We start from the raw sequence: 22,737 nt of genomic DNA, 5'->3' as shown, positions 1-22,737 counted from the left end.
GGAGCGCAGCCGCGTGCAGAGATATACGCCTCGAGTGAGCCTCGAAGGCGACAAGCCATGTAGCTTACATAGCTAAGGACGAGTAAATTACAGGCTTGAGAGAAAACAAGACGCTGAGTCTTCAAATTGCCTAGTGATGCAGTAATTGTATAATTGCTGCCTCATTTCTCGAGTGGCTCGTTATCCCATGACGACTTCACGTGAGATGTAAACAAACGCGCCTTAAGATGAGCTCACGATAACCTCCGGTCTGGTTACCTCTCTCAGCGAAAACACGCATGCGGGCGCTTTGTTTATTTGTTTTTATGGTACTACAAGTACTTGCATGTCTGATGTGCACCGCACGTGCAGGAGGCACACAGACACAGCAGAAGTAAACTGAACAAAAGAAAAACGAAAATCCAAGGATATACAATTTAAATATCATTCCTTCAGAGAACACGTGCCCGCAAGAGAGATGAAATCTCTCTTGTTTTGAGTTAGCGTCGGAGAACTGTGTTCTGGATGCTTTCTGAGTATATAGTACATCTGTTCAGGATAAAGCAGTTCAGGTTTTTAGTCATGCTTATCAAGCGAAATCGTGTTAAATATATAAACTGTGTGCGCTGCTTTGACTGCAGAACGGGCAAATAGAATGGCCGGATGTTCACGAGTAGACTCTGTTTGTGAGTTTACTAACAAAGTAGCCGTGAAACTTAGGCAATAAACAAACGTAAGAAAGCGGGAGAGAACATAACTACACGCACTGATGGAAACACACATCGCGGACACAGTTGCTGCGAGCTCGAGTCTTAAGTTTCCCCAGCGGGCACCCGTGCGCAGCGGCCGCGGTACTTTTCGCCTCTTTGTTCTCGCTGCCACCGCGACGCTGTCTCCAGAAGGAGCGCGCACGCATAGGTCACGCCTCGTTTTCTCCACGACTTGGCGGCGTGGTGAACGCCGGACGATGACGTCAGCGAAGGGGGGGGGCAATTACCTACGCCGTTGCTCGGTCCAGCGCTGAGTGCGACCGCCGCGGTTTATTTCGTCCCGGCGCCATTCTCTTCTCCGCCGGAGACAGTGAGAGCAGAGTGGCGAGCGCAGAGACCCGACTCGGGGGAGAAACAAGGGTCATTACGATTGCCGCGCTTGCGTCATTCGGAGCGATTTCCCGAAAGAGGAAAGAGCGATTGCGGAGGTGCTATACCTTAGCTATGTAATATACCGCACGGGTCCTCTTCGGTAAACACCCATTCTGAATAGAACCACTTTTGTCACGCAATAGGCCGGCTTCTGGAGGCGCCGTGATGCCTGCATTGTGTTTATTCTTCATTATAAGGACTAAGAGAACGCGACCTGCTACTGTTGCTACCATAAAATTATGCGCGCGGTTTGCTTCGTTCGTGCTTCTCTCTCTTCTTTGCATCCCTTCACTCCCTGTCCTTGTTCAAAGTATAGTCAACAGAACCTAGCACTAACTCTATAGTTACAGCCGGTGTGTCCGCGCGTGTGTGCGCGCGCGTGCGTGCAGAAAGTGACGCGGTTGTACTGTCGGTGAGTTTGCTTCATCGCGCATTTCGTTCCATCCGCTTCGCACTAGCCACTTCAAGGGACACTAAAGCAACACACTAAGCTCGTTTATATAGTTAAAGCGTTCTTTGAAAACTGTTGTTAATTGCGAAATAATACATTGGTTATTGTAAGAACGAATGAAAGGCAATGTTTCAAGTTTTGAATTTTGTGCGAAATCGCCAACGCCGGTGCGTCATTGGGGCGTCACAGATTTCAAAGTATCGTTTTTTTTTTTTTTTCGTATTTAGACCGCGTTGGCTCAGCGAAATTTCCGCAAACTCGCCATCTTCCATCTTGGCTTCCTTCTGAACACGATGTTGTCAGTCTGTACCGCTAAATAACTAAGTAGTCCCTAGAAGACGCTGTCAAAATCCATGACGTCACGGTGAGCTGGTGCGGCAACTTCCGGGAGGCGTCACCGCCCCTCTTTTATTATTGCGTTTTTTTTGGCTTACCAAATATCTTGTCGTGGTAAGAGTGATGTTTTGATATTGTGGAAGCGTAATTTACTAATACAGAAGAAATGACTTTTCTCGTTAGTATCCGTTTATGTATGAACCCTTATGTAATACCCCGTTACGGGGTCTCTAAGGAATAAAAGCGAAATGAAACGAAACGCGCAGTCGCGCGGAAAAGCGGCGTCACCAGAGCTGTTGTTCGTGCCGAGCGGCTAGCCCAGGTTCGGCGCCTAACTTTGAGGCTGAGCCACTTTATTAATTCACCTGCGTCCGCGCATACATGCATCAGGAAGAGAAGCGCGCGTTGTCGAACCTCTCCTCCATGTTGAACCTCTCGCCGAGTTGAATAACAGATGATGGTACACCGCCTGAGGCGGCACCTGCGTTTTGTTTGCTCGGTTTCTGGCTTTGTTCGTTCGCTCTTTTCATCCTTCTTTCCTGCTTTCTTTCTTTCTTTCTCACCTGGGTCGCGCGCCTGCCTTAGCTCCTCCGGACCGACCGGTCACGTATGGAGATGACGACTGATCAAGGCTTTCCTCGCGCCTTTGGATAGCTCCGGAGCCATAAGTATGGGGATCCTCTCTCATCTAGCAGGCGAGGACGCGACGCGGTCGAAAAGCTGCAGAGCGGAGCCACTGGTTCGTCAGCAGTGCATCCTTCAAGACTTCGGCAGGCTTTCGCGACCGCGCCTGTATGTGTGCGTGGCTCGAGAGAGAGGGAGCAGCTGAAACGTGATTAAAGATTCGGACATCAGCGCCCGGCACTCGCATAATGGTCCTTTTGTGGCGCGCCATTATACCATGAACCCTCGTCACCCATGATCGCGTGTTCGCGCACGCGTGAGCGCGCACGCTCTCGCGTTGCTAAAGCCGCGCCTTGCTCTCGTGCATCGACGACCTCTGTGGGGTAGGTGTGCAGAGCCGCTACGCGCATTGTTGCTCGTGTCTCGTCGCTAAATCCAGTGGGCTGGAAGACCACGACGCAAGGATTAAATATGACGTCTGTGCGTTTCGGATCACTGCACCTATCTACACACCATTTAACTCTCGACCGATCGACACTGTCGTATTCAACGCCTTCGCTACTGCTGCGCCGTACAGAGAAGACGCTGAGCTCTCACTGTTGGGTTTTCCTTATGGTTTTAAGCAGTGCGGGTACGTAAGCGACGTTGAATGCTGGAAGCCGGCAAGGTCCGCGACTATATACTAGCAGAGTTATATCATTTAAGACCGAAACAATGTGAAATGTCTAATACATGTCCGCTGATGACATGGTTTTACGCGTCCAAATTGCAGCTTGGCCGCATGGCGTCTTTCATGATGGACTCCTGTTCACATGCGCTTCATCTTCCTTACTCCGCCCCCCCCCCCCCCAAAAAAAAACATTATTGTTCTTATTGTTCCGTCGATTACATTTACATCACTTCCCTCAGAAACAGACAGCTCTGCCCGTAGCGGGACTGTCTTTGTGAGTTTATTTTCCAGTCTCAACAGTGCACGCAGGGAGGACGCTATAGTATAGCCGGGTCTTGCTATATAGGCGCTAATTATGGATGTCAGAATTTTAACACAGAAATAAGATCACACGAGCTTTGTATTGCGCTTCTGTGCAAATACAGCCACCACAGAAGAGGAGTCGAACCCACGACCGTCCCCTCTATTTCCACCAAGGCAGAAATCAATTGCAGCGAATTTTTTATTAACCTATCGCGGACAATGCTGGCCACGTCCGATGCCGAAGCGTGCCCACGGCACTTCTCTTGCCAGGCGCATGATGCCGCGGACGGTGGAAAAAGCTGCGCCGACAGAAAGAAAGGGGGCGAACTTGCGTGCTCGGTGCGCTCGCATTCCTCAGTTTTAGCGCTTTCTTCCGGGAATATATATGGGAGCGGCGCGTGCCAGGCAGCGCTCCCGAGAGCAGTCCGGGGAAATGGTTCGTGGAACTGGGTAGCCACGTTTATGTACTCCCTGAACTGCGCGTGTGTGTCATGTGAGCTGTTATGGGGCCGATTTGCGTCTCGCGAGGCTGCCTGCCTGCCTGCCACCCCGCGGGGTCTAATCAGCTCTGGAAATGCGCCGCAGCTCGTTAAATTGGTCCACTTTGAATTTACGGCGCGGAGATAGCTCTTGAGAGCCAATTAACAAGAACGCCGGTATCTCCCGGCTGTCTTCAGCAAAGTTTTCATCCTTGCTGTCACTCCGCAGTCGTTCAGCAAGCTTAATGTATACGCCTAAAACGAACGAATACTTGCACGACCTGTATTACCCGCTTGGGACATTACGCTGGGTCAGCAAAACCAAAGGCTACATTAGTTACCCCTTCTCCTGCGCAACCTTGATTTGGGCAACACTTATTTTTGAGTGATTCCTTTCCACTCGGAGTTTATTGTTGAAAGCGTAAATGTAGTGCATGTTTGCGTGCTGTACTAACTGCTGACTTTACTTAATGTATTAACGGCAAGCTTCGATATTTAAATTATAACAGAGGTCCGTACGTTTCTCTAGCGCTGTCAAGAGGGGCACTGATTGATAGCAGGTGCTTAACATTAAAAGCAACACCAGGGCTGGCATTGAGAAATGCCGTATAGTGGACGGCTACGAATTAATGTTCACCATGTGTGGCTCTTTAGCGTTCACCTAAATCAAAGCACCCAATAGTTATTGCATTACGGTCTCGTCATAATGTGGTCGCCGTGTCCGGGAATAGAGCGAATGGCTCAGAGAGCTTAAATGACAGGATCTCACGAGTTTGTATCCATGCGTGCGACCGCTGTATGACTTAAACGATGCCCATTTCATTCCCCTCATTGATAAGCATTAGCTTAAAAGCTAGCTGAAACAATCTGTTCTGCGCTGCATGCTCCTATGCATACTGTTCCAATGCTCACCATGCAAGTGACGACCTGCAGGTTTAACAAGCCCACAGACGGGGCAGTGAATTAAACACAAGACCAGCGCTTGTCTTGCGCTATACTTAATATTTAATATTTGGGGTTTTACGTGCCAAAACCACTTTCTGATTATGAGGCACGCCGTAGTGGAGGACTCCGGAAATTTTGACCACCTGGGGTTCTTTAACGTGCACCTAAATCTAAGCACACGGGTGTTTTCGCATTTCGCCCCCATCGAAATGCGGCCGCCGTGGCCGGGATTCGATCCCGCGACCTCGTGCTCAGCAGCCCAACACCATAGCCACTGAGCAACCACGGCGGGTTGCGCTATACTTCACCGCCCCGTCTAAGTTTGTGCGCTTGTCAAACCTGCAAGTATGAACCAACAAGCGCTGCAATACGTTTTCACAAGTGACGACACGTCTATAGGCCATCCCTATTTCGAATCACGCGGTGTAATCCCGAAAAGTTGCCGGTACCACTGCCGGACAAGCGCGCAAATGCCGCGTACATTTGCTCGCTCGCTCCTGTGTTCTCGCTAACTCCACTCCGTTTCCCCGCTTATCACGTCGAAGAGAGCAGGGCAATCGACACGTGACCACCGTCACGCTAACAGGACACACGGGCGCTGCAGAAGGTGGGTGCGCTATTCACTCATTTTACAGCGCCTACTGTTTACCCCGTCGTTTCGCGCTTGGGGCTGCCCTTATCGCTAATCACTGCCCAATGTCGAGCGAACGTATGGTCCCTTACTTCGTGACCGAGGCGCACCTTGCTGGACCAGAACCATAAAGCTCTCGCAGAGCACAGCTTTAGGGACGCGCAGACGTAGAGCTAAGCCAAAACCCTCCGGTTGACTTTGCTTTCTTATATAGTGTTCAACCGAGCGAAAGAAAGAAAGAAAGACGCCCTGTTGGTCCGACGATGGCGGCAGCAGCACCCAGAGACCCTAAAACCCGGGTCATCGTGCCTCGCTTTGTGCGACCGACTATCCGCTGCGGCGGCTCCGGCTGCTGCGGTGACGACGGGTATGATTTATGGAAAGCGGGGAGAACAGGCCGCGTGGTCTGCTGGCAGCTCGAGCTGATAATGGCTTTCTTTATCTCGCTCAGCTTATACTGGTGGGCCCGCTTCTATAGAGTGCATCGCGCACATGCTCACACCGGGTATATACGTCCATATATACTATATAGAGCGCGCAGACACTGTCACTGTGCTTTTCCCGCCCTATATTTCAAGCCAAAGAGAGGCTACTTCTCTTCCTTCTGTCCAGTCCACGTACCTCTTGTCGGAGTTATGAGGCTTATATGGCTTTGCTTTGGAGCCCATATAGGAGCTTTTTGAGCATCCTTTTCAGTGTGTTTTCACTCCGAAGGCACGACCTTGTCGCGGACGATGCTGCTATGGGGCGCTCTCGGAAAACTCCGGTTGCGTGCGCCTTGGATAGACGTGTATATTCGCGACGTCGGAGGAGAAAAGGACGACGCATGTCTGTGTACGATGGCGGCTCGCGGTCAGTTTGTTTGGGTCAAGCGCGCGCTTATCCGACCATTCAAGTTCGTATCTGCTGAAGAGCGGGGTATTTAGCGCTCTCAAGTTCTGTAAATCACTGGAGTGACGTGCGCCGCCTGGCTTGGTATCACTGTCGTGCTCTGCGTGATTTAACTTTCTTTGCAGAACATGGCTTTCTTTCGGAGGCTTTCTTTTTCTAGAAGACCTGGGCGAAAGGAGACGTTCGCCTTCTCGAGTACCTGCGTTATTGACATTGTATGATGAGTGATAGCGATATTATCGCTTTTTTAGAAGGTGAACAGCTTTCCCGAATCCTGACGTGACGGTGACCTTTTCTGCCTCTTGTCGCTGTGTTACTCTGCCCTTATGTGAATGCCAGATTGTCGGAAGACATTATTACACTTGCCGTGGAGTTGGAAAATTACAAAGTTTGAAGTCGAACTCGAGTATTCAGAGTTTGTCTCATAGAGCACGCACTTTAAGTATAAAAACCTCGCACAGGTTCACATAGACACCATAAACATTTTCGGCAAGCATGGGCAAAGTAGTCGCAGACACGACACATACACATGCATAAAGAACAGTAATAAAAAAACAGTCGCCTTCCATTCACGTAGTATTTTCATGCGAGACTACTATACTGCAACTTTATTTTGTCATTGTCACACTGCACTTGTGGCAGGCAGAGAAAGACAACGTGAGAGTCCGCGCAAGGCGACAGCTATTGTGCTTGTAAATCGCTTAATGGTCCGACACAATCCTCCTGTCGTCAAAACTATCACGCAGGATGAATGACCCTATGTATCCGCGGCTTGTATGTGATAGCGCCATGGTGGATAAGAAGTGGTATAGGCACATATCTCTGGAGGGACATTTGGTTCTAAAGTAGTAACCCTATTAAATTAATGAGCTGCTTCAGAATTTTCTGAAAGGGAAGCTTGGAGCGTACTCCTTGATGCAATTTAAATGATCAACTTCGCCAGTCCCGGTAACGTTTTTTTCTGATTGTCATTATTCCTTCCATATTCAATGTGGATGCTCAAGAAAGACGTGTACAACCTAGAAGCCAGAGAGAAGGAGCATGTTGTCAAGACGTCGCTCCGTGACGGGGACGCGGCGCTGTTACAGCGTCAAAGATAACGCGTACGCTCCGAGTGAATCTCAATTAACACAGATGTTTCATAAAGCGTTTCTACAGCCGTTCACAACGAAATGTTCAAGGGCACACGTCATCGACTTGTCATCGAACCTTTCAAGGTTGGTAATGCAGCAATTACAAGCAGCAAATTGGATATTTCTTCATTAGCAGAGCTCACGCATATATCGAAATCACCACCTGCCTAGGAGTTCTCTCTCGTGTTGTATAGATCTCTTCAATCTAGGTCGTTTTACTCCTGCGGATTGTAGCAATGATTGACGTTTATAAAAATTAAATATTGTAAAGGAACCAAAACTAATTTACATAATTATGGTACGTAGTCAATGCTGCTGAGTATTTTTGGTTGTCATTCAGAGGGTCTTGCTAATCAACGCTCATTTATAGTTTTAAAAGACACGCTTTGGTTATGCAGGTATACTTCAACGGTCGCCCTCCAGCAAATATAATTAACTGTCACTCTCAAACCCGGGTGCACACATTCTTCACACCTGGGACGTCTCGTTGACGTCTCGGATCCTAGCTTTTATAGTTGAGGATTGTAATACTCTCTTAACCAGAGATTTTCCTGAAGGTGGAAGTCTATAATGTATAGGCATATATGTAAAATGACGCTACAAACGGTGCCTGGGATAAATAGACTCTTCTTTTCGAGCTGAGATTTTGGCAGCCCAAGAATGGGAAGTAATCATCATGCAGCTCCCAATCAAACAGCCAAACCATGAAAGGCCATCAATGTTTACCGGATGTCTATCACAATAGTCAGGCAGCTCACAGACTTGGCTGAAAATAGATATTGTATGCACAAGAATATCTCAGTCTGATACTCTGTTTTGGCCCCACCGAGCACAAGACCCTGGCGAAACAGTCGTGGTGGCCCAGCGACTATGGCAGGCTGTTGCATTGATGATCAACGTGAGGTATCGATTGGAAGATTAATAGGAATAAAAGGAAGCGCTGATAGCCTCTGGGTTTGAGCACGACGAATTGGGACTGGACAATGGTCGGATAAACAAAACGTATGGGAGACGTAGAGGGTTGCCTCAGGCCTTCTTCTTAACATTAGACGGAGTGCGGCTCGTGGTTGTCATTAATGACGAAAAAAAATTTATAAAAATTGTTGATATCGCTAATGACAATCTTTTTCTGTCTATGTCGTTGCTAATTAGGTTAGACACATTGCAAACATTGTGTAAACGTAAGCCAGCTATTATAAGAACTCATCTGCAGCGCAAGTTAAAAGTACCAGCAAAGTCACAGTCTATTACTACAACAGACGGCTTCTCTTGAAGCCGAGAAACTAAAGAATTGGCTTCCTAAATGGTGATAGTAGGAATTCATAGACTCAGGTTGAAATGGAGAGGGTAATTAGGCTCACATGTGTAAGCTTCGTTATTAGTTTATTTTTATTTTTGTTCACCAGACTACTAATATTGAACGCTAACACTATTTGAATGGTTAATTTAATTTTCAGTTATCCCATCTTCATGATCATCAAGCGCACAACCCTGATCCATACAAGCGGCCATACCACGGGGCAGAAACACTCAGCAATGTCTCTGTACCCGACGGGACCATTTTAGCGATCGAACTTCTACATTCACATTCGCTATAGACAGATTATTCGCATAGGGACAAATACTACGAGGCGCGTTCCTTGCAAACTCAGTCACACTTCAATACTGAAAGGTGTCATCATATTACACAGAATATTTTCTTTATCTCGCTTTTTGTGTTCACGACTTCACCCAACGCAGTGCGTTTCCCACGCTACGTCGGGTTCAATTCGTGCCGCCACGAGCGCTAAAGCGAGATGAAGGGGGAAAAAAGGAACGAAGCATAAAAAGGAATAAAATGCACGAAATTTGGCTATTCGGTAGTCGCGAACGCATCGTAATCGTGATACGTATTGTGCCATCACCGCACGTGTGGAGAAGGCGATGCTATAAACTCCCGCTGGCGTTCTAGAAACATTGGCGACTGCGGGCGTGCAGCATCGCACGCCACTCTCCGGCAGCGCGCCTATGTGATACAGCAGCCGCGACGGGAGGGAAGCCCCCCTTCCGTGTGCCGCGCGCGTGACCGCACTCTTAGTGGCATAAAGTCGATCCCAAAGCGGATAGCGGCGGGCCCAATATGGCATATGATCGGCTCGCATAGACCGATCCCTCACGACTCTCGCATCCACGCACCCCTCGCCTCCTCCGTCCACCGTATACGCCGAGCTCTACATTTTCTTGCTCTTCTTCGCCCGTCAGAGCCCTGTCCTACACCCGCGCGCACGTTTTTTTCTTTCGGTAGCCGAATTTTATTCCGCACGACCTCGAGGCCGTGTCTGTTGTATACGGACTCGTCGGGCACGGTGTACGCGCAGCTAGACGCCAGGGTTTAATACGCCCCGACGGGTCGTCCTTCCCTTCTTCTTTTCTTTTTTTTGCGTTCGCCTTTATGCTTTGTGGTGCTTCTTTTCACATCTCGACTTCGTCCGCATCGACGTTCTTGCCGAAGCTTCCGCGGTTTCTTACCGTGCTGGCGACCCATGGTAAAGTGCGAACAAAGCGCTGAGAATATATAGAGAAAAAGAGAGGGGGAGGGGGGAAACAACCGGCGCCACAAAGCCAAACGGCGACGTCGTCAATGCGCAAGCCTAATAGCGACGCCAAAGCGTGCACTTCGTGAGCAGAATCTCCTGGGATGCTCGCGCTAGCGAGGCGACGACCCGATATTACAACGGTCTCGCGCACGCGGATTGCTTCGAGCGCGATGTGGCGAGACGGCGTGAATCATGCGCCCAGCCGAGCGGGTTATTTACACGGCGCAATGACTTAAATTTCAGCCGCCGTTTCTCCCGCAACGCGCGTTGCACGTTGAGGTTGTCATCTTGTGCAAAATGTTACCGTCCACGCAAGGGAAGTCACGTGGAGAAGCGTCCGTTCGTATTAGAGCGAGTCATGGCTGGTGCAAGAAGGTCGGTACGCTTTCCCCGGTCCTTGCGCTGGCCCGAAAAGCAAAGCCAGCTGGCTGAGAAACGACACCAGTAAAAAATCTACTGCTCGTTTGTCCATTGTTCTCAAGAAATCACGGTTTGCCATTGGTAACTTTATATATGTAGCTCAAGAAAGGGGACACCTTGTCGATCGAGCATGCACAAAGGGATTGCACTGGCAGGCCAGCAATGGAGCCGTTAGATCGCAAGCTTTCTTGGCGTGTCTCCATCCGGAGCGTAGCGGTGTAACAGATACCCTCACCAATTGCTTTATTTTAAGATCTTCATCTTTGGAGTCAGTGCAAGTGAGCTGATCGAGATTCCGCGAGATACCACGTGGCACTAGATGCACTCACGCGGAGGCTTATGATATTGCTTTAGAAAGGTCATGATATTGCTCTGGCGTGATATGGCTCTGGCATATTGCTCTGGCTTTGGAAAGGTCAGACAGTTCTCCTCTGTATCGTGCTACAAGGACCCAACCCTAAACTTGCAGTTTGATTTGGTGAAATCGCACCCCTTTACTAAAGATTGTTAAAGATAGTGTTGCTCTGAGTGTTGTCATCCTTTTTTATGTTACATAATAGTGGTGCCTGCCTACACCGACAATTGTTATTTTACGTTATTGCTGTTAAACTTTGGGGTTCTTTCGTGCCGTCGAAATGAGACCGCTGCTTAATGTGGGTAGTTATATACGCTGGGAACAGATAAGTTCTCACATTTCAAAGTAGCTGGAACCATCATTCAAATCATATGGGTCTCGATAAGATTATTGACCATAGAGCTCAATGACCACTGGCACAGTAGATGTGACATTTGGGTTATGTATAAGAGAGCATATCGCTCTTCGCAACTAGCCATACAAAGGTTATTATCCTGGCTCTCTGTTGAACGCATCATTAACGTTCGGAGGACATTGGAAGGCTGTTAGCATGTTCATTTCTTGATATATTTTTTTCTGAGTGTGTGAGAACTCAGTGCTTCGAGGCGTCGTTGTAACCCAACGGCTTCATATCGCTAATTGCCGGAGAGTTTAACGCACAAGCTATTGCGGATCGTAAACATGTACAGCAACCTCATTCTCACAAATGAATAAGCTTCCCACGCTGTATTGTGCCCTATCACAAGCAACCATCAAGCATATACTAGTGTTATCAGGACATTGTGTGAAGGGGGTAATTAACGGACACTGCTGTCCACGGCTGTTAAGTTCAGAACTGCGCTTGTGTTTCGTAAAGGCCGCGAAAATATGGGGTCGGTCAGAAAGATCAAAGATTTGCAGGCTTAGCCTGACCGTCCAGGCGATTTCCATAACACACTATCGGCACAACTCGCGATGTGTTACATGCTAGCGGGGCTATATACAGCTTCGGACCCAACCGCATATGTGTATTCGTGTATCATCCTAAATTCACGTTGTAGAGCTAGTTACCGCGTGCCTTCACACTCTCGTTTCGTTCTTGGCCTGTGGTATAGCTGCCGTACGAAACAACACCTCTTGTGCCGTCCTAGTTCTGTGCAGTACGTGCCTTGCAGCGGTTATGATCGTTCTAGATTGTGGCGCCCGGAAACGGCGCGAAATTTCACGACAGTTTGCCGACATGAACTCCTCAAACCGACTCGTATGTAGTGCAAAGTATGCATATGTAATAAGATGTACCCGCCGCGATGGCTCAGTGGCTATGGCGTTGTGCTGCCACAACTTGATAGATAGATTAAGCTGGGGGAGATCAGGTGCATGGTGAGGTTCGAAGCACATGCTTCAAACAAAGCCCAAGGGTTCGAGTCCAAGCAGCGGCGGCCACATATAGATGGTAGTGCAATGCAAAAATGCTCGTATGCGTAAGTTCAGGTACACGTTGGGGATCCCCCGCAGGGCATTCAGGTTAATTAATACGAAGCCATTCACTACGTCGTATGCCACAGCACTGGTGTTGCGTTGAGACGTTAAATTACACGAACACTGGAGAACGCGTTCTTTTTTATGTATGTGTATGTGTGCTTTTCTCTCACTGTGCATGTGATGATTCATTTTCGTTTTTCTTTCTCTCTTTACCCGTTCCCATGATCAGATTAGCAAACTCAATTCACGATTGGCTTCCGATTTACCTCTCTGCCTTGAGCATCTATCTCTTCTTTTTTTAAACCACACAAACAAATTCATTACCGTTAGTTCATGCCTTCCGAAACTGCGTGAGAACGGAGAAGATGCAACTTCGGCTAATGGAGGCTTTCGTATCCTTCTTTGTCTCATTCCCAGATCCGGCATCGCTTCGGCTGCTACGACGAGGTTCACCTGGAAAAGTCACGGCAGGTTCGCCACTGCAACTGGGTGCGTTTCGTGCGCCACTCGCCGCAGTTCAGCGCCGAGGTGAACCTGCTCGGTTCGCTGGTGAAGGGCGAGCCCGTGTACGAAACTATCCGCACGGTGGCCTCCAACACGGAGCTAGTGGTCTTCTACGAGGACCCGGACGAGGACGTCGAGCGGACACCTCTGACGCTGGTTGTGGCCAGGGACCTCTCGTTGGCACAGTACCGCAGCGCCATGGGCATGATCCTCGAAGGTGAGCTACCATTACGCCTTTCCCGCTACGCGCATATATAAGCCATTCAACTGTTCCTTCTCCCGCATTACTTTCTAAGAGAAGTGCCCAAGTAATATAAAGACTAGATATTGGTGGGAAAATCAGTTCTTTGAAGATGTTTATAGGCGTATTTTAATTTTGTGTTATATACTGTCTATGGAAGGAAATAATAGAGCGCGAGAAGGAAAAAAGAGACAGTAAGACTGGGAGGTGAGCCAGTATAAAAAAAACTAGCTGTTTACTCTGTGCAGAAATGTGAGGCGCAGGGAATGAAACATGATATATTAGGGGATGAAAAAAAAAGTTCACAGGGTCTTTATGGTATCCCTAAGACGACTTGAAGGCGAAAGCCCAAGTGCCGATACATTGAAGACAAACATATGACGTACACTTCCCCTTTAATTCGATTAGTCTACTTCGCTTATTCATCCTCTTAATTCGCTTACTCAACCCCCTTAATTCGTTTAGTCTACTTCGTTTAGCCGTCCCTATTAATGCGCTGAGTCATCCTCTTGATTCCATTACTCTAATTTGCTTAGTCATCCTCTTTCATCGCTTAGTCATCCTTCTAAATTCACATTATCATCCACTTAATTAACTTTATCATCCACTTAATTCGCTTTGTCATCCATCTTGCTTACTTACAGGGTATGAGTGCTTACGGGGGTATGAGCCATTGATGATGATAGCCTTTGTATCTTTCGTGTCGTCGACGTGCTTATGGGGGTGTGGGCCATTAATAACTGAACGATGAGACATGTAAGGCTTCGGCCTTAATAAAATGAAACAAAAAGTACATGTGGGGCAATGCTGAATCTATTTACTGTGGACCCACCCAGGTCATATTCGGAGGGTAGCAACCATGCAAAGCGAGTAGATGAGCTCAGCTCGTATACAATAGGTAACGCATTAATAATAGTACAGCTAGCGTTCGAAACACGTGTTCTCTGGATTGTTGCAGACACGGAAAGAAAGCTTGCAGTGCTCTTCTAGTTGTGGCTTCGAGCAGCGGCCGTAAACATTCATCCGAGAGATAGATTAAGAAAAGGAAAGGCGGGGAGCTTAACCAGGTCGCCCCTGCTTTGCAATCCTACACTACGGCAGAGGAAAGGGGGTGAAAAAAAAAGAAAGAAGAAAAGGAGACAAGAAAAAGACACACCCAGATATTTACTTTGCGAGCAGGCAGCTCGCCGCCTTTTAAAAAAATCTACGCGTATGTAGTCTCGTTCTACAGTAATTAAATCTTGTACTGAAGTCAAACTTGAAAATGCACCAGCGCCGTCCTCTGAAGCCACCTGTTGCCCAACAATGACATTTTGTTGTTGCCCCGTAGAGGCGCCTCAGTTATGTATATCAGTCCTTCTTCAGGAGTCTCTTCTCGCGCACTTGCAACGTCAACATGACTATTAGGTAGGTAATGGGTACTTGCTGCGCAAGCGCATTGTTATGACTATGGTACAAGGGCTCAGAGACCATTCTCTATGAATCTTTTCCAGAAAAAAATGACATAGGCACTTTTTTTTACGTTGAAAATAAGCACCACAGGGAAGCTGTCTGCTCTCAGGCGATAAATGAGCGCTTTAATAGGTGCTTACATACATGGCTCCAATTTGTCCTCAAAATAAGCTCACGTTCAATAAAGGAGCTGAAATAGAAGATGGCTGAAGAAACTCCGCACGTGTATTCTCAGGATCTCTGCATTCGCTGTCTTGAACTGATAACACGCGGAATCCTCCGAGCACTCGCCCCTTAGTACAGGGCTAGCGGTTTTCTACGAGTCAGCATAAAGCACCGTGAGAAGATAGACAAGACTATTGATCTCCTACACGGTTTAATGCAGAGCAATTCCTGTTAGAGAAATCTGCTAGCAGTCCACGGGTGCTAATACGGCTACAAATTGCGACCCACGTTTGGCGTGTGCTGCTAGAAAAAGTTTGCTTGCAAAACGACAATCTCCAAGACACTCATTTGAACGAAACTGGCAAGGCAAGTCACCAGAGGGCGTAATCTAGCGCGTCACCTTTCTTCGAACTACGCGGGAAGTAATTTTATTGCATAATGACATAGCGTATACTACAACAACGAATATGTGTAGCTCCAGATTGCAGGTCGCGGCTAAATACATTCTGATGGCCTATCATACCCTCTCTCTTCTAGCGGGCAAGAGTCCGACTCACATGGGAGCGAGGTTGAGACAGGGACGAAGCGATGGTATGGGAGAAAGAGAGAGATAGAGCGGGGGTTTCAACGAGCATAACGGAAGTGAAAGACGTCACACTCGTCTCGTCAGCGCTCGACGACTCCACCCACCACGTTTCCACGGAGCCAAAAGGCTCTTGGCACCCGAGACGCAGGCAGCCAAAAAGAGAAAGCGCCCGAAGGGCCGCCGGGGAGGGGGTCTCTGGCGACGCCGCGCAGTGCTTCCATTGTTAGGGCTATATAGTGCTGCGGTCGGTCCTTCTTTTGACCTCATAGGCGCGCGCTCGCGCTAGAGTGATTGATCTTTCTCTTGCTTATATAGTTGCCCTCTCTCCTTCGCCAGCCGAAGCCGCCTTTCTATCAGTCGGCCCAAGTGAAGAACAGCTTTCAAAAGTGGTTCACCCAATCGGCTTCCGCAGCAGAGGCGCTTGTCGATACGGCATCCTGCAATAGCCATCGCGGAAGTCCTGAGGGATCTCTGGCTTGCGTGTGTTGCGCGCCCGGAGAGCGCGGAGGACCGACCGGAGCTGTCGAGACCGTCAGTGGTCCGCTTTGAATGATGACCGTTCGTAATTATTTTGCCCGTTCATTGTATTAACAGTCAACACACCGAAGACACGCGCGCGCAGGTCTCTGCGGCGCACACCGTAAAGAGCGTCTTTTCTTAGCCCGCGTTTCTGGCCCGCCGTTGCGCGTACTTTCAGGGGAGAGGCTTAAAATTAAGCACTGCCGCGGCCAAACTCGTTTTACCTTCTTTTTCTTCGGCGGCATGCTAAAGGTACACTGTGAGAAATGGTGATAACCGCGGAAACGAGGGACAAATTGGCTTCTCGTTTGCAGTGTTCAGTCAAGACGTAGCATATAAACGTAAATGTGGGAGTCCTTTCTCGCTGAAACAATTAGAACGCTAGTTTACTGCTACCCCCCGCTGGTCGGCTTCCTTCAGCTAAGTTTTCAACTGAAGACGGTCCGGGATGTGAGGAAGCTACAATGATGGAAGGCACATCCCTTAACGTGGACACTTGGTCTGAGCGAACAGCCCACTTCAAGGAACGAGTGCAATTATGTTACTTTTTTTGTTTTTGAGGTTTGGTCCCGATTCTAAGTCAGCATGGGAAGAAGTGCCTTTCTTTTTCTACTCTGCTCTTATGATGAAGGTTACTATGCACATACACTATAGCGTCCAGGCGTGTACTCAATGCGAGAACGGCAGTATTGAAAGGATGGTTGTTGAAGCTGTACGACAATGAACAGACCTTAACAATTGTTACTCCAATTTTACTTCACGTTTTCATCACTCTAAAAGGCATAAAGCTTGTACGTGGCAATTTTCGTGCTGTCTGGTGCCGCGACTTCTAAGCTCATATGTTGTTGGCGATCAGTGTGTACATGTTCTCTTTGTCCAAGCGGACTGAAATGTACTGCAGGCTGCTATAGCTTGTCTGCGTTACGACCTGTTAACAGTGCAACCTACATAGAGTGGTGGTCAACTTTTCACATGAGAGTAACACTAATATTGTCTTCAGTTTTAGAAGTGTATTTATGCCAACCGGAATAGGTACTTCTACATTCAAATGCATGCCTCTTTGGGCAACGTATAGGTCGGTACGGCTAGTGGGTGCTGGTAAATGTACCGATGAAGCCTGTACTTCAGTGGTCTCGTGCGATCAAAAACCACTGATTGCAAATACTGTGCCGGACGCGGTTAAGACTACTGCACGACCACAAAAAGAGGTCGTGTCTCTCTATGCGAAATGGAAAGCCCAAGGATATATGCCACGCAGCACGCCCTCGTGCCTATACGGTTGAACAAATCATCACATTTTTCTGTAGCAAGTTCTCATGGCCAGACAGTGACAACGAAAGCTCCATGTTGGCTATATGGTGTAAATCAACAAGCAGACAAAAATTATCTTTTTATGTCCTAGTCATGCATGGAGCCCTAACAATTGGTATGACAGTTCTTTATTTTATAATACGCCCCAAATGCCGCAGTGAAACCGAATCCCCCAAAGAAGCGGTGGTGGGAAAGACTGATGCATGCTGCGTCCAGCTTACTCATCATTAGAGTGACAAATCCTCACTCTATCGCATGATCGACTCGGGAGGTGAAATCAGATTGTTACAACAGCCTGTCGAAAGAGAAAGAAAATCCGCCATTCCACAGATGTACGACAGCTGAAAGTCAAATGATACACCGACAATCGTTCTTTGTTTTTCCCGTTCTTTTTGGAGATGTTTACGGAATTCACGGCTGGTTTCATACCGAGGAGGAGCTTTGGCGTCTTGCTCGAACAACGCCTCAGGCGTTTTTTGAATGCTGTATGAGTCAAGCTTGGCAGTAAGAAAACAAAAATTGTACTTTTTTTTTATGCTATCGTCTGTGCGCATGGAAAGCAAGAGCAATCTCAGAATTGAAAACGACATTGGCACAAAATTACTTGTGACGGATGATTACGACAATCTTGCATGTATTTACTGTGTCGAAGACAACGATGCGAAGAAATAGTAGTATAGGCGAACTTCTGCCCTTTCCTGGAGGTTGTTGGGGTTCACCTTTTGCGGAAAACGAAGTAATCACAGGAGCAAAGATGTGAAATCGTTAAAATTCACGAAACATTTTAGCTATTGCTTATACTTTATCTGTTGGCCTTCAATGAAACATCTGTTACGTGCCGATCAGCCAGCTAAGTATTCCATACTCTACATAGCACGATAACGTTCTCGATTACCTTGAGGATTCTGCCTCGATCCGTGTGCCTTACGCCGTGATCGTGGAGTGCACGTACCTCAAGTAAATTGCCATCGCTTACAGACATTATTTACCCAATTTTATATCCATAATTTGTGAATTTGCCTCGGCGACCGCATACCCCTAAGATATTACCATGTGTCGCAGCCCTTTTGAAATTTCGTTCGCGCTTCTTTAACTCATCTAAGATTTTCGCTACGAGCAGTTATTCTAAGTCTATCGCAATACCCGGCGGCTGCTATCCACTCCAATATCAGGTGCTCAAAGTCTCTTGCACGTAAATTGTAAGCGCTTCATTATTAGCTGTGTTTATAAGGTGTTGTAGCCCTAAGTCAGCATGGTTGCGCCTGTGACATGATATTTGCGCATGTACAAAACGCTGCGCATGTTCCAGGCAAAACTTCTTTAAAAGGAGAAAAGATAAAATAACTACATTTCTAAAATTTACAAAATACAAACGCTCCTAGGTAGGCGCAAAGAAGTTCCCTCATGGCAGTTGCTGTCAGTGCGCTAATACACAACTACAATTAATGTAAGCACATTAGCATAAATTCCTAACAGGGAAGCAAACGTTACTGTTTTTTTTTTCTTTTCACGAATATAGAAGCCTAGCATTGATGGTCTTGCATGAAAGGAGTAAATAGGAGGGTCCCTTGATAAATGGTGCACAACTACAAAAGGTGGCAAGATACCAGCATAAAACATGGGGATTATAGAGCTGCTGACCGCAAGATTGTTAATAGTACCCAGGGACCAAGTTTTGTGTATAAACTATTCGCGATTGGCCTCCTCTCATAGTGAAGCACATCTGAGCTGAAGAACTCCGTGGTACTGAGGAGCAGGGGCGATAGCTGAGGCTGCTGCCTAGAAATATAACGCTTAATTGTAAAGCTATTTAGTAAACAATAATGGGAACGCAAATAAAGGGGTGCGAACGAAATACTGGAGCAGCTCCGTCGACCTCGTCCTTTGTGACTGACAAAGTAAGAATACCTTTTCTACAAAGGTATTCAAAGCTACGGGATCCTTTTCTTTTTTGTGTGTGTGTCAAACGACACCATTAGCTGCGAACTTCGGGCGCCATCTAGCGCGTTCCGCAAATATAGCAGGCCCGCGACAGCGCACATGAAATCCTTAACCCCTTCGACCGTTCAGTGCAAACAGAAGTCATTAGGGCGTGTGCGCGCTGAAGCAAAGCGGATGCCTATACGGGAGCCCAATCATTCATGCGAATAGGTGCCGGACGCCGTTAACTTCACGTGAAGGCTTGTTGGTCCACTTAAAACGAGGGCATTAGTAATGAGACACCTACCGTTTTCCACTGGGCCGCGTCATCAAAGAGAAAAGAAAAAGAAGCTTGCAAACAGTCTGCAAAGAAGTATCGCCTTAAGGAGCCGCCCGCCGAGCAAAATGAAACCAGTCAAGGAACAAGCCCTCATTTTCGACGACAGCGCTTGGTCCATAGGTGGCCTCAACCCTCTTCGCTTTGTTCGTTTTCGCGCCCAAATGGAAGGATAAAAGGCGAGCGCTGGTTCATTCGTTGCTCTCGATACCGTTAATTATAACCCGGTCATCACGGTTCTGGAGGCAGGCGATACCGAAAGGCGAGCTGACATGTTGATTACACCGGCAGACGTGTCAACGCCTGGAATGCATCGAGTCCTTGCAACCGTCAACGGCACGTCGCGGCGGATCTTTCGAAAGCATGGCGTTACGCAAAAAAAAAAGAAAACGAAAGAAAAAAAAAATGCAGTGGGGCCTGCAGTTCGCAGCTTCCTGGGCCTTTCTTTTCAAAGCCAGTCAAGGTTCGCAGATCGTATCTAGTTCTCCGGATGAAGCGAGAGTTGGTTCCGTTCCTGTAAGGCTCTGCGGAGTGGCCGCATGCAGTTGCTCATTCAGCGCTGGTGCGCACCGAGAATCCGAACAAAGCAGCGAATGATTTAACAGGCCTTCAAGTTGACTTAGCCGCAGGTTTAAGAGAAAAGAGCGAATAAAGAAATTGGGGGTTCTCTTGTCTGAGGAGCAGTCGCTTTACCGTCATTGTGAAGCTCAGCACGTATAGCCAAGTGACCGTTCGCATATATAGGGCACCTCGGCGATGGCTGCGAAAGAAAAGTGAAATGAACCCGACGAGAGCTTTTTGTGTGCTCGACCGTTATTGTCGCCGAGATGAAGTGCCGCAAGAAATTGGCATAATTTCAGGGAGGTGATCGCAGGGAGGAAGCGATATGATTGATGACCTGTCTGACTCAAGGCGAAATGCCGCTCGCATTCCGGTTCGCTCATGGTGCGGACAAAGCTGTCAAGGTCCGCAGTGCTTCGACAAAAGATTGTCGGCGTTCGTCAGCAGCGAAAGAAATTTCGTTATCCGACCGTAATAGTCGTCTGCCGCCGACAAAAGCCGCGACAAAGGCTGGTCAAAAATGCGTAGCGGACCGGACACTCGTACCGGACACCTTAGTGATTACAGTGGTCGTTCGGTAGTTCTGGTGCTGGCCATTGACAGCATTTTTTTGAAAAGTATACTTTTAAAACTGCACTTCAGGTGTGGTGCCGCAAAGCGATGCTGAGCTGGAACAAATTATTCGGTATGGATGGCCACAATCAGCAGTCCGCTAATGAAGGATTATAACGGTGTCCATCTGTGAGACACCAAAACCCTCCATTTCACTAAGTATGCTTGTAATGATTTACATCTCGAACCGGTCTGCCACTGCCGTCCATGAGCTGCATATTTCACTCCTGACATCTTACTTTGCTCGAACTGCGCACAAATTGCGGCCGCCAAGGTTCGCGCTGATCTGGGTGCGACAACCAAGGCCAGCGCAGCCGTTACTTCGAGCAGGCTTAAAACTCTTTCAACTAGCTGTGTTTTCCTAGTGAAAAAATAGCGCCACGAAAATTGCTCGTCAAAATCTATTTAACTGAAGCACAGGATGGGATCTCGCTTTCTCAATAGCTTTCTTCCGTGAACTCTCTATACGCTAATGTAAAAAGAAACTTATATTGAGATTCACCAGGCCGTCTTCAGTGCATAAATATAACTTACCTCCTTTTCGCCATTTTCTCTTTCTCAGACACACCTCTCGACCTGTCTCAGTCCTTACTAGCACCGCCAGTGTCACCCTCATCGCCCGTCACACCACAACTACCTCGAGTTCTCATGACACCGCCATCGGAACCTGAAGAAAGGCGGTCGGTGTCCAGCGAAGGAACCACAACGGAAGAGGTAAGACACTTTGGCTATACGCACTTTGAAATTTTGACAATGGAGCATAGGACCAATTCTGGCCCAAGGAGCGTCCGTTTTCCAAATTTCGAAAATTTCCAACGTAGAGCAATGAGCCAGCTGAAGGCCGCAAAGAGCGAGCGTAATCATGCGTGTAAAATTGTAATTTGAGAAGATAAGATTGACAGGAACGACAGAGATGTCGACCTGAGCTGGTGTACTCTAATCTGCTACTGGGGAAGCGGGAAGGGGAGTGGAAGTACTGGGATGGCTGATGATGATGAGAGAGGTGGTGAGGGCTTATGTCATATTACATCCGGCACTATGTTAGCGTGATTTAACCGTGTCTTTAAGTTAATCACGTTTCACGAAGCTTCAAATATCTTATGTTGCCGTCATTAAAATTTCGAATTCGAAGCCATGTTATATATATATATATATATATATATATATATATACATATATATATATATATATATATAATATAATATAAGTGTGCCTCCTACCGTCCGTTCTCCTGAACGAAATTGCGAATCTTTCTTGCGTGCCCTGAAAAAGAGGATGTTGTTTTTAGCGCTGCCTTGTTGCTACTGAAATTTCGCACTCAGATGGCATTTTTTGTAGCCTGCATCGTTAAATAAAACACTTCACAGATTTTGTTGCCAGGTTCGTCCAATAAACTAAAAAGAAAACCGCAGGTCATAAGCACCCTTCGACATCGCACGAGAGATTTCCTGGAGAGACGTTAACTGCTTTCGCTGTCTGTCGTTAACGTAATGTAAGGACCCACACATCAAGCAAATAACCAAAAAGCACAATCTTGTTGCGAAATGTGAGTACAAACAAGGCACCAGTAAGCGCTATAGCTTAAGTTAGAAGGCAGGATGCAGTCATATCTTTATTGTCATCATCGGGATCAGTGATAAGTCACATTATATGTATACGATGAGCGCAAGCTTTCTACTGCGCATATTAGGCAATAATAATGCATAGTTCTGAGTGCGTTTGATGACATTACTATACTTCTTCCCAGATCGCTTATAGTTGTCTCTCAAACTACTCGCAGACTGTGCCGATGGAAACACCGAGGCATTTGATGGTGAAGAAAGGTCGCGAGCGGACTCTGCTTCCCTGCGAAGTCTGTGGGAAGGCCTTCGATCGACCATCGCTCTTACGCAGGCACATGAGGACGCACACAGGTACGTAAGACGCACAGCTGTTTTTGAGTTGGTAATCCGTATTTCCCACTCACGAGGCTTGCGCGCCGAGTGGAGCTATGTTTAGGTACACCGCAGCGCTGAGCTTAAGCTGAATTAATCACGCCTCGAGCGGTACTTATGCGTCGCTTGACGCCGGCACTCGCGATTCTTTACGGGCGACTGTGTCGACACGTGCTAGAAGGAAAATTCAACTCTGAAC

At 47.6% G+C, this 22,737-nt stretch overlaps 1 protein-coding gene across 2 annotated transcripts in view; it reads left to right on the top strand.

The window, feature by feature from the left end:
• Nucleotides 1-22,737, top strand: part of LOC142582635 (uncharacterized) — a 122,105-nt gene that overhangs the window by 30,384 nt on the left and 68,984 nt on the right. For both annotated transcript variants that reach the window (XM_075692546.1, XM_075692545.1), the window contains exons 2-4: nucleotides 12,814-13,117; nucleotides 21,167-21,318; nucleotides 22,385-22,517. In XM_075692546.1, coding sequence (XP_075548661.1) covers nucleotides 12,814-13,117; nucleotides 21,167-21,318; nucleotides 22,385-22,517 — 589 coding nt within the window. The remainder of the gene's footprint in view (nucleotides 1-12,813; nucleotides 13,118-21,166; nucleotides 21,319-22,384; nucleotides 22,518-22,737) is intronic.

Source organism: Dermacentor variabilis, chromosome 5 (genome assembly GCF_050947875.1).
Source record: "Dermacentor variabilis isolate Ectoservices chromosome 5, ASM5094787v1, whole genome shotgun sequence".
NCBI lineage: Eukaryota > Metazoa > Arthropoda > Arachnida > Ixodida > Ixodidae > Dermacentor > Dermacentor variabilis.
Note: the sequence above shows the minus strand (reverse complement) of the source record. Positions and strands in the feature narration are given on the sequence as shown.